This window comes from Puntigrus tetrazona, chromosome 21 (genome assembly GCF_018831695.1).
Source record: "Puntigrus tetrazona isolate hp1 chromosome 21, ASM1883169v1, whole genome shotgun sequence".
Classification (NCBI taxonomy): domain Eukaryota; kingdom Metazoa; phylum Chordata; class Actinopteri; order Cypriniformes; family Cyprinidae; genus Puntigrus; species Puntigrus tetrazona.
Window position 1 is genome coordinate 14,496,721 of NC_056719.1, and position 12,713 is coordinate 14,509,433.

Here is a 12,713-nt window from a genome sequence, read left to right on the forward strand (position 1 = left end):
CAATCAGCAGGGATTTAGTGATTATAAAGTTCAAAGCAGGACAGGGTGTAATGCAATTAGAGCAAGTAATGAATATGCACTGATTAACAACTTAATATTTATTTTCAGTGTGATCATGCACCATTTATTTTAAAATCCCTTCTACATGATTTTTTTTTCTATTTGTAAGCACATAGAACTATCATTGACGAAAAGACATGCAAATTATACAATGTGCAATGCTCTAATAACTCATTAATATGCATGATGCCCATAGGCAAATGTTTGTTTTCTCATTTAAATAAACTGTTGGAAGGTTCTGATCCGGGAAATGGGTTAATGACACGGATGCCAAAGTGTGATGGGCAGGCCAAATGTCATTACCTGGTAGTGCTGGTTCTGAATGAGGTTATCAGCATGCCTTTCCTGAAACGGATAACAATAGCAAATTTCAACAATACATATGTAATATTAGATTATGCAGTACTACTTATGATCCAAAGGTGAAAACTTTGAACTATCAATTACTGCTATTTTAGTGTCATTGATATACTAATAGTATTTATTCATATTTTGAACTTATTTTTGTTACATTTTCAAGTTTACAGTGTGTGTCATTTTTGTAATTTTTATTTTTGATGTCGTTAAACGTTTTTTATTCATCTATTGGTTGAATTATTAACTTCAAATTCAAAAATAGAATGTAAATAAAAATACAATAATATAAAAATATTTTATATATATTTAAAAATTTGGGGGAAGAACATGCTGGAATATGGAAAAACCTTATTCCTATTTAAAAATAAACAAAAAAAAAATGACTAGCACTTTTTTAAAAACTACTGGCTTAGCATTCCACGCATGGAAGAAAGTCATACAGGTTTGAAACAACATAAGGGTGAGTAAATGATGACAGATGTTTTATTTTCACACAAACCGTTCCTTGAAATGACCTGAAGGCATTTGGAATGCCTATCCTTCACCAAAACGCTAGCGACAAATTCAGAAATAAATGCCTTGCATAATGATTGTTAAACCAAAAACTGTTCGCTCCATGTGCTGTGTGTGGGAGAACGTGGGTGAGCTCGCTCGCAGAAACAGTAGAGCCCACCTCACAGAGCAGAGAAGTTCAACTGATCGAAAGATGTCTCGGGAATTGGTATGGTTGAAGCGAGGTTGCCTAGCAACCGACATCGGCCTAGGGCAACTTGAGGCTGGACGCCAAATAGACAGGCAGGTTAAATACAAGCATTATTTAATGGCAGGACATGCTTAATAATGGTTTCAAAGTTTAGGATTTATAAAGGTTTATTCGCTTCCTCAATATTAAAATAGCTTTTGTTGTTAGATGTTGGGACACCATTCTAAGAGGTGGCACTTTTTTTAGTAAAGCACACAAAACCATAAATAAACTAATAAAAAAAAAAAAAAATCTATCTATCTATCTCTCTCTCTATATATATATATATATAGAGAGAGAGAGAGAGAGATTGTTTTAATTAATTAGAATAACTCTGGCCCTGCATGATTTAATTGAGTCTATTGGTATGCTCTATAAATAGCATGATTTTTTTCTTTTTTTGGTGAAAGAAGCACTAGTAATGATACAATAGAATATATCTATTTATTTATTTATTAGAAACAGCAAAACGTTCCTCAATAAACCACATACTTTGCGATATAAAACAAACAAAATATGGCATAATACTCAGGGAAACGGCTTTAACAAAGTATGAGTAATGACGACGAGCAACTTGCCTTCCCTTATTCTAGCGATTCTTCAAATATCACTGTTTATAATGACAATTATGCTGTTTTGTTTGCTTTGTCAAGGACTGTGTTAGATTTATTGAGTGAAAGCTGTAATGCGCCACCCACGCTGCATACACAATGAAAGCGCACAGTGCATTACCGTGAACTCTTTGAGGTTTTCGTGTTTACACTCCTCCTCGTGTCTGGGCTCTCCATGTCCACACAGACGGCAGTGCAGCCACACACACAGGTGCCACACGGACTTTGGACTGGGTACGATGTTGAAGGGTGGTGGTAACGTGCCTCCCTCATCAAAGTAGCTCATCCACAGCTTGGTACGAGCAAATTTCCACTCGATGTCTGCGTGATCCTGCAGCAGAGAAACAGACAGCCGGTTGGACGGAGGACAGCGGCGAAACCGACGACTGGGACAGAGTCCCAGACTGGCTTTTGTTACTGCAAAAATCATGTTGTGATTGGATGATGTGCGTTTACTCAATTGTGTTTACTTGTATAACAGTTCCCATTGTGGGACACACGCAGGGATGAAAATGCCTATAAATGTGGCTTTAGCCCAAAACTAATATCCTGAAAAATGAATAGATAAGACCCCATCTGACTGTAACAAAACATGAATATATGACAGTCAATGGCTTTAATGTTGTGCAATAAAACAATTATGCAATGTACGGATACACTTTTTGAGGGGAATTCCAATTTGTTGATATATTATTAGTCACTAAATGTAATGTTTTAAAATCTGCATGAACCGGAAGTTCGCGAGCGGTTTTACTTCCATATTGTGACGTACTTCAGAGAGAAACGAAATATTGAATGAGGAAAATAAAGTTAAACTGATGTCACCAGAGGAGGTCAGTTGTTTCAGAGGGGAGAAGCATTTTCAGATTTGGATCTAAAAGATTACGAAGGCTAGCTTTTTCTTTTGTGGATTTGATTAATTGTTCTCCACAAAAATAACTATGAGCTTTTTTGGGGGGAAAATTAACATAGCGTATATATAACGTACTTTAGAAGCTGGGCACATGTGTTTAAACTAGATGGTTATTTCCTTTTTATTTGTCATGGTTATTTACTTGGGGATTTTGATTATTTTCCATTAACCCAGATGGTAAAAAGCACAATGTTAATTGCACAAACGCAATACAAATATATGCCACTTTAATCATTAATTCACATTATTATATTAAATTCACTATTTTAAAAAGGTTTTATTTAGTTGCCTGGCCTGGTCAGACTGTCTAACTAAACTAAATTTGCTAAATGTCATCTAAGCAAGGCCAGGAGACGAGATTAATCCAGCTAAAACAGCAAACCATTTTAGGATTACATTTTTTAAGATGGATATTATTTGCATCTAGCAAATTGATTTAATTTTTTTTATTTTAATTTAATTACTGCATGGCACAGAGCTATGTAAACATTTAGACTCTGGTTAATGCATGACTGGTTCATTGCCATTCATGCTAAAATACTGCTTGCATATTTATTGAATTTGGCTTTTTGGCCCTTTTTTGCTATTTAAAGACTTAAAGATTTTAGACATAAAGGGCCAGATTTACTAAAGAGCACAATAAAAGTCAATTTCCATAATAATCAACACAATCTACCAAGAGCAGCCCAAATTAAACTCTGGTTTAAGATGTGCATATTTTACGAGGTGGCAAATTTGTACGATCTCACTACAAATGTATATGATTTTTGCAAATTTGTATGAATTTGGGCGGTAAATAATGGCACAAATACTAGCAAACTGTCTCGCGTATACCATTTAAATTCATCCATTTTGTGTCTGAAACAAAAACTCCTACAAATGCATATGTACTTGAAAGTATTTTGTTATGCCAAAAGAGGTATTGTGTCGGTGCAAACAGTTAGCAAGTGTAAGTGTAAACTTTACATCAGTATCAGATGGCACTTACAGCAATGAGTTGGTAAGAGTTGTTCATCATAGCGATGAGCATGTTCAGCAGCACCACCAGTGAGATGACATTATAAGTGCCGAACATGGTGGCCCCCACAAACTCGGTGAACTCATGACGAGCCTTCACGTTAGTGACGTACAGATTCAGCAGCCCAAACACAGACCAGAAGAGAGACTGAAGAGTTTCAAACAGCCTGAGAAGTCAGAGAGAGAGAAGATAAAGAAAGATGCAAAGCAAGATTTGTTTGATTTGTCCCAAATACGCATATATGCTCTAGTTAGAATCGGACTGGGCACTGAATTTGAACGGGGTTAAGCCTGCGCTATTATCAGCAATGGCATTCTGTTTTTAGCAAATATAGCTAAGGAAACACATCGACTTTTTCAATCATTTACTATCCCGGTTTAATAAGCGGAGACAAACAAACATTTTTAGGCTTGCATTTTGATAACATTTCTCCCAAAAACCTTTGGTCACTGTAACTTACCATAAGTGGCCAAGGACTTAACGGAGTACAGTTAAAGTGATAGTTCATGCAAAAATGAATTCTGTCACTCGAGGGTCAGCAGCACCACATGTGTCTCCATAATCTTGTGAGAGTGCGGCAAAATTGCTGAAATTGTTGAGTAGTCATTATTTTTGTGTTCTTTGTAGTCACACAGCTTAAAGGTTGAAAGGTTGAACTATTTTCATGATGTCCTTCTGGGCCTTGACCATGGACGTTTTAAAGGAAAGTTTAAAAAAAATGGAAGGATGGAAGGATGTACGGAAAGATAGAAAGGTAGACAAGATAAGATTCAATATATCTATCTATCTATCTATCTATCTATCTATATATAGATAGGTATAGATATATATATATATATAAACTTATGCACTGAAAAGGGAAAGAAGAAGTGGAAAGGATGCTTTTCCTGACAGTTTTTACTTAGAATCAAACCAAATATTTGGCTCCCCAAGAGTAGTTTTCAAACAAACTGGTATCATTGAAATCTCTTCCCATTTCTGAACACATTATTACCGCATAGCCTTCAGCAACAGATCCTCGTCATTACACACAACAGTTGATGGATGACGTGCTGCTCTATAATTTTGTCTTCGTCCTATGAGATCAAATGATTCTGCAAGGCTCATGCTATGATGTGAAAATTCAGGAAGATCATAACCATTTCCACTCTTGTTTCCTTTCTCATTTCTTTCTCATTTTGACCTCTGCAGGAGTTCAGCATTAAGCTGCGTGATGGCATCGTGGCCGCATTATATCCATTGATCAAGCTGACCGAAGTGTCTGTGTGGGTTTTGTAATATGTGCATCACAGTTCGTTTATTCTGATTATTAGCAAAGCTACAAGACCTCTGTTACTGCAAAGCCAACAGGGAGCTCGACTGTTCAACTGTGTCATTAATAATCTAATGTCTGATGTCCTCAACTCACTCTGACTCTAGGAGAACAAAAAAAATGTTCATGCCAAAAAAAAAAAAGAAGACACTAAGCTTGCTGGTCTAAAATGGTCTCTGAGCCTAGTCTTGCTAATACCCAGCTAGTTTAGCCAGACCTCCCAGACTGACTAGTTAAAAACTTTCTAAAACCAGTTACAGGCCAGATCAGGTTCAGGTCAGGCTCAGAACTACTTTAATGTGGTTAAAGATCTTTTAGCTGGCCTCATTCACTCTACAAACTAATTTATGTTGGCTTCAGAAAACTTGAAATTTAGTTCTCAGGTTGGACTGCTTTTGTTACATATTGCTCTAAAAAACAATGACCAGGCTGACCTGTTGACTGATATTAAAATGTACTTTTCAGCAGGATATTTGTCATTTTATATTTGATATTTAATTTCTATACACTTTTTTAGTGTATAGAAATTAAGGGCACTTAATTGTATTGAAAGTGCAGTTGTAGTTTACTTCAGAGTAAAACTGTATATGAAATATAGTCTCTGTACTATAGTCTCATATCTACATAGTCTATGGTCTCAAACATACATACATTATAATCAAGCTATCATAACTTAAACACCTCATCTGATGACAGTGAATCGTCCTTTTTGTTTTGTTTATTTTATTATTGAGAGGAAAGCATGCAGCATTAATTTAAATTAAGATTTATATGTCATCTGAAAGCTAAATAAATAAGCTTTTCATTCATGTAGGCTATGGTTTGTTAGGATGGGAATTTTTTTTAATCTGAGGGTGCAAAAAAAATCTAAATATTGAGACAATTTCCTTTGAAGTTGTCCAAATAAGGTTCTTAGCATGCATGTTACTAATCAAAAATTAAGTTTTGTGTATGTATGAAAATATCTTTTTGAAAATAGGATTTTTACTTAATATCCTAATAAAAATCGATAATTCTGACCCCATACAATGTGTTGTTGGTTATTGCTATAAATATACCCATGCGGCTTATGACGGATACGCCGATAGCATTTAGATATTCGCAAATAGTTTAACGCTGCAAAGGTATTTACAACTTCTATTTACTATTAAGCAAATATGAAAAAGAACTTTGCTATGAGTATTTTCGTGCGTTCGGATCACGTTCGGATTACGTTGCTGGCTGCAGTTCACATAACAGCCACCGGTGTCACTAATAACAAAGTTTTATGAATTTTGCCGAGCCTATAGCTTCTATAAAAGTATATCTTGACTAAAGAACTTCACAATGTGTGTCACTCACGTAGAGAAGGCATTATTCTGCTTCTCACAGCGGATCCCTTTGCAGTGGTTGGGCTCTTCGGACGCCTTCGTCTCGTAGTAGAAGTAGAGCTGGTTAAGGCCGTTGGCGAAAGCCAGCAGCACCAGACAGTAGATGAAAAGGAACTTGAGGATGTCCAGGAGCATGCGGCCAAGAGAGATCTGCAGTGGGCCCAAGTGAGAGTTGGCGGTGAATAGAGAGATGAGACGCAGAGAGCTGAAGATGTTGGCGATTGCGAATAGAGCCTCGGCGATAAGCGTAGGGTGCCACATCTCCCACTCCACACGAGGACGAGAGCTGTTGTACTGATGGAGAGAGAAGATAGGAGAAGTAAATGGAGACAGCTCAAGTTTCTAGTATAAGTTAAAGCTATTAACAAGTGGTCTTCTGTTGTGGTTTCTGTGATGCTGTAGGTTGCACTAAAAATTCAGATATCTACCTTAAAGTAGGCCACCATTTTAAGAGATATAGTAGCCAGGTAGAGAGAGTTCATTGCAAAATCCATCAGGTTCCACCAGTCATGGATGTACTCTGTGAAACCGCCATCCCACATCTCTTTAATCTCGGCCCAGATGAAGCCTGCAAGGGTAATTATGACTCTTTATCCCACAATTGCAAGATATACAGAACCGCATGACATAAACTTGCTATAACAATTGCAACATATAAAGTTAGAATTGTAAAAAGTAAAGTAAACTCTGTTCTCTCTGACTGCACCCGTCCTCCAGACAACAGGTCATTTGTTCCAAGCCTCCACTTGTGTCTACTTCTAGGCTTGTGTGTGCTTTGAGAGAAAACCTCAAGCCATTATGATTGAGGCCTGATGTAATCAATCCTGAACTGGGACTCGAGATATGATTTTCTCTGCTTTTGTCTCGAGGTCAATAAATTATGATATCAATAATTCATGAGCATTCATTTACTTCACGAGAAGGATAAAACCATAGCTGTATCTATTTCCTTTGCAGGCCACCGGTTTTACTGCTTGAGGAATGAGCCAGCTAAGTGAATGTTACAGATAAGCGTTTCTTCGTTATTCGAGCTAAATGGATATTTGAGACTAGATTTTCACACTTTGGATTTCGGCACAACAGTGTCCACCCACTTTATTTTTCTACGTAGGGATTTACAAAAATTTGCATTAAAGTGACTTTGAAAAGAAGTTTGAAAAGGTACACATGAAGGTGTAAATGAAATAGACCTGTAATAATCCCTGTGCTAAAGAAGTACACATACTTCAACCAAATAAAATAAAAAGTATATCCTTTAATATACTAAACATATACTTAGCATTGTACTCAACTGTCCCAAAGAAGCCTTACCTAGAACCCAGGGTAAGATCATCCACTCTACAATAGTGGGTGGAGGTCCCTGTACATGCAGGTCAGTCTGAACGATATGCTGTGAGGCGAGGAGGAGGAGGAAGAGGAAGGTCAGGTAGGAGGCAGTGTGGCAGATGAACTTGATGAAAGGTTTCTTGATGAAGGTTCCCAGGGTGCTCTTTGGAGCCAGAAGGTATATGAGGGAGAAGACAGGGAAGAGCAGGCCAATGATGAAGCAAGTGACAAGCTTCACAGCCCAGTGACGTCTTCTCCATCCTGGGAAGCCGTCGTACCACAGTGTTGCCAGGAGCTGCTGGCAGTTGGGCTGAGCTACAAACTGTGAGGATATAATAATAGCTGAATGATCTAAGCCAGTGGAATACATGACAAATACAAATAAAGACAGTGTTCAGTATCTGGCTTAATATTTGAAGATGAAAGAAACATACTTCTTCTGTAATTCTGTGGTGCTGATTAGTATTATGCCACTTATATTTTACAACTTCCATCGTAAATTATGGAACACTGGTTTAGTAAGTTTTATATCAATTGTCCGCGTTTTATTTTTTATTAGATATTTTGTGTTTGCATGAATGAGAACTTTTCCATTCTGTAATATTCTAGTGCTTTGTGGAACATTTCGGAACATTGTGGGACTAATCGTGAAAGACATCCTAAATATATTTGTACATTTTTGACTCATTTTTGAGAACTGTTAATACTAAATTGTTGTTGAGTATAATGCATATATTGTGTCATTTTTGTGAATTAGTAAAAACAGATTAGTTTTTATAAGTTGTTGTCAAAATATTGTATATTTATTTCTCATGAACACTGAGATTCACAAAAAATATGGATTTTCGTATTTAGCATGTCACACTTTAAAAAGGAACTTTAAATATATAGGTCAAACAAACTTTTACAATAATTGGTTTTATGATGTTATACAGACGTTAAGATTATACAGATGTCATATATATATTCTTGGTCATTTTGTATATGAACGATAGTATGATTATGAATAATATGAATGCATATGAAAATTGAATAAGGGGAAGTCTCACAAAAAACTAAATGAACAAAATAAATTCAAATGAATTAATGGAATTATTTGTATTATTCTATTAATTCGATGATAATGAAGCACATTTCCTCCCAACATATTAAAAATCTCTCATAGATTGTTATACATATGTAATGCAACAACAAACAAACAAATAAATAAAAAGTTAGTAAATTTGTTTTGGATCACTGACAAAGTGCTTACATTTTTCCATTATAAGGCACTTTGGCGTCATATATAAATTATTGTTTTTTTTGTTTACTATCCATATATCTTACAAAAAAAAAAGTGCACATATGACAACAAACAACACATGTTATGAAACAGCATAAATGTTAAAAGCGAGTGAACATCAGTGAGGTTTGACATTCATGTCATTACGTAATACTTTTCCTACAGGCATCTGAGGTGAAATCAGTTATTAAATCAAACTGTCAGGCTTTGTGTGAGACGTCATTTGGTTTTACTTTTATCACTGAAAAATGACATTACACTTGTTGCAAGATCTATTGCCTTGGAGTAACCTAGAATGAATTGCTTAAGAACCCCAGTGCTGATGATTCACAGATCAACATTTCTGAGCTTTAAACCTGCAAACTTTCATCTACAAGTCCATTATGCCACACCACCCTAACCCTTGGATTATATTTTAGCACTGCAGACAAAAGAACTCACAGTGCAGGTGTAAAATGATGCGCCTGTCCATAATAATTGTATAAATAATGCTTCTCGAATCACATTTTTCTCTTGCCGCCTGACCTACATTGCTCTGCAATCTTATTATGTTTTATGAAAGCAGTCATTTCTGCTGTGCACTCCTATTAAACAAACGAATGGTTCAAAATGCAGTGGCAACTTGAACTGTCACCTCTCTTGAAAACATTTCGCAATGATTCCATCGGCATTAGAAAACAGTTCTTAAGAAAAGCCCTTCATCTCAAGCTAACATTTATAGACAAATAAAACGTTCTCATCTACTTTCATTTCATTTTTGTCTTTCATTTTTGTTTTAACATTTTACCGATTTGTCAGTAAGAAAAGTATAGTTGATGAAAAAGGCGAAAATAAACAAGAACTTAATCAAAATCAACAAATTATTACATTAGAAGGACTTTTTATAATAGGTGTTACATTAATCAATGACATTGATACACTGTTGTCTTCTACCTTAGGGCCACTACCAAAATAAAATGATTTCATTGTATGTAAAATTTTAAATTTGTAGATTTTAAAGATTTTAAAGAAGTTTATCTTTGTTGATTCAGGGTTTTTATTGTCACATAAACGTTTGGTGCATTAAACAAGCTAGAGTAGATCGTCTTTCATCTCTTTCTTGCATCAGGCACATTAGTAGATAGTAGATAATATTTAAAGAATCTTAATACGGAATCGAATCGTCAGTTGAATCAAACTTTATGATAAGTTAGAAGACTTGGGATTGCGAAAGCTTACTCGAGATTATTAGTTCTCATTCTGCTGGAGCTGTCTGCTACTTTTGACAAAATGTCAATCATCAGATCCTTCTGTCTACCCTCTCATCCCTGGGCGTCACTGAGAATCCACTTTGCTGGCTTTCAATCTCGCTGGTAGATATTTCAGGGTGGCCTGGGAAGGGGAATTATCCACAGCATATCAACTGGTCACTGGGGTTCCTCAGCGACCAGTTCTTAGACCCTTCCTCTTCTCTACATGCACTGCATCGCTGGGTCCCATCATACAGGCACATGGCTTCTCCCAGCATTGCTACTCTGATGACACACAGCTCTATCACTCTTAAGCAGGCGACCTTGCCTGGCAGACATCTCGAGATGGATGAAAAAAAATCACCTACAGTTCAACCTGGCAAAGACAGCTTCTTGTCTTCCCTGACACTCCAGCTCTATAGCATGATTCACCATCCAGCTAGGTTCTTATATAATTACCCCATCACATTCCAGAACAAACTGCAAATGGAGTAGTGTTACTCAATCTCTTCTTTAAGTCTGTCTGTCTAGGATACTCACCTCTTTCTGGTGGTATTTGATGGCTAGCTTGAGCTTGGCCAGGTCTCTGCACTCATGGGGGTCCAGTTCTTCACTGTGGTCATCCCGATGGTTGAGGATGGTCTCCAGCTCACAGGAGCTGCGGGCCTGATCCAGCAAGTCTTTAGCAAAAAGCTTGCACTGCTGCGACAGCTCTTCGTACTCCTGCCGGAACTCATTCTCCACCTTACTGAGCTCCTTCAGCTCCCAGCCCAGTCTGAACGCAGTGAGGATGGGGTCTTCGCTGGAAAGGGCGATAAGAGAGGGGCTGGCAAGAGTTTTGTAGATGTTTAGACGTGAACGGGAGTGCCGCAGGCTGTCCACTTCGGAGCTCGATACACACTCCACGCAGTCGCAGCGGATCTGGTGTGGTCGCGGGATGGTGACCTTTCGTTGAACTAATTGCTTGATTATCTCGTAGTTGTTAGTGTGGGCAGCCAACATGATTGGTGTGATATCGGGCGTAAACTCCGAAAACTGTGTGTCCATCATGTGAGAAGGAACCTAGAAGAGTCAAGTCACCTTTATTTATTAAGCGCTTTTAACAATATAAAACAGTGTCAAATTCGAGAATAGAGTGTCGGTAATGAATAATGACAAGATTAAACACTCAATTTTTAAGTTAGGTATTTCATTATTGAATTCAGAGACGTCATTATCTAGCTCAGTTCAGTTTAAATAATATCTGTGCAGTCAAATCAAAAATAAAAAAAATTAAGTGTCCCCAACTGAGCAAGCCAGAGGCGACAGCAGCAAGGAACCAAAACTCCATCTGTGAGAGAATAGAGAAAAAATTCTCGAAGAGAGAAAATAAAGAGAACAATAAATAAATGTAAAAGAACACTATTAAAGAAGTTGTCAATCTTTACAGTGTAATGTACTGTGCAAAATATAATAGATGAACACAATCGCCATCCAACACCAACAAACACTGATCAGACAAAACCTAACAAATGTGTTTGTTGCGAATTGTCAAGGGTGCATTAAAATGGACAAAATGGCTTCCTACTATAGCTATGGCTCTGACAAAATCAACATTTTCATTTACACTTTATTTTGATAGTCTACTAACTATAGAGAGTTTCATCTGGCTCACACGCCTGGCCCTATAAGTTAACTTCCGGTCTGTGTTTGTGTATTGATTCGGTTAGTGCCGCCGGCTACAAATGCAGCTGATGACGAGCAATAAAAGTGGTCTCAGATTGTTGCGCTGTGGGATGTGTTTCTGATACATTTATTTATTTGTGGCGACCTGCCACAACATCAAAACTGACAGATTTTTTCGGAAACGCTTCGTTGAATAAACATGAGCACATAATGCATGTTTAAAAATCCAACCGAGGCGAAAGGTGTTTTTATATATCAATGTATTTCTGAAGACTGTCTTCAGAAAATGTCATTTTCATTTCATTGTGCATGTATAGAAGCAGCGTTTGTATGCTTAGAGCTGCTTAGTTTTCGCACGTTACCAGGAAAAAACTACATTTCTCGTGCTTAAAGCACCTCCTGTTGGCAGAAAATTAATTCGCATTTTTATTAATTCCGTCTGATTTACGCAGCAAACATATTTTGTTTGTTATCAAAAAAGAATCACCTCCAGAAGGATTTAGGTGTTGTTGCTGATTCTATTGCGATGTCTACCGGAATATAGTTAGGGCCACAAAAGCATGCATTCGCAGAAATTCGCATTCGTTTGTTTATGTTGTTGTCGTTGAAACCGTCTATAAGTAACTTTGTAACTATGTGTCAATGTCAAATAAATCTCAGTAATTTGCAACTACATGTCTACCAACTTTTAGAGTAGAGTGTTAGTATAGGTTTAATAACTTGGTTTTAAACTTGCAAAGTTTTGCATTGTCAGTATGTTGTGAAGCCATCAAAATAAAGTGTTCGAAGATATTAAGCAGACGGTCTACTAATACTCTACTAACTAAT

The 12,713-nt window shown here is 36.9% G+C and overlaps 1 protein-coding gene across 2 annotated transcripts in view; it reads right to left on the bottom strand.

The window, feature by feature from the left end:
• The window catches only part of LOC122326828 (short transient receptor potential channel 5-like), a 30,894-nt gene that overhangs the window by 5,592 nt on the left and 12,589 nt on the right, over positions 1–12,713 (bottom strand). For both annotated transcript variants that reach the window (XM_043222001.1, XM_043222002.1), the window contains exons 3-9: positions 10,761–11,282; positions 7,695–8,031; positions 6,812–6,951; positions 6,355–6,677; positions 3,672–3,867; positions 1,892–2,101; positions 364–405 (exon numbers count right to left, since the gene is read on the bottom strand). In XM_043222001.1, coding sequence (XP_043077936.1) covers positions 364–405; positions 1,892–2,101; positions 3,672–3,867; positions 6,355–6,677; positions 6,812–6,951; positions 7,695–8,031; positions 10,761–11,282 — 1,770 coding nt within the window. The remainder of the gene's footprint in view (positions 1–363; positions 406–1,891; positions 2,102–3,671; positions 3,868–6,354; positions 6,678–6,811; positions 6,952–7,694; positions 8,032–10,760; positions 11,283–12,713) is intronic.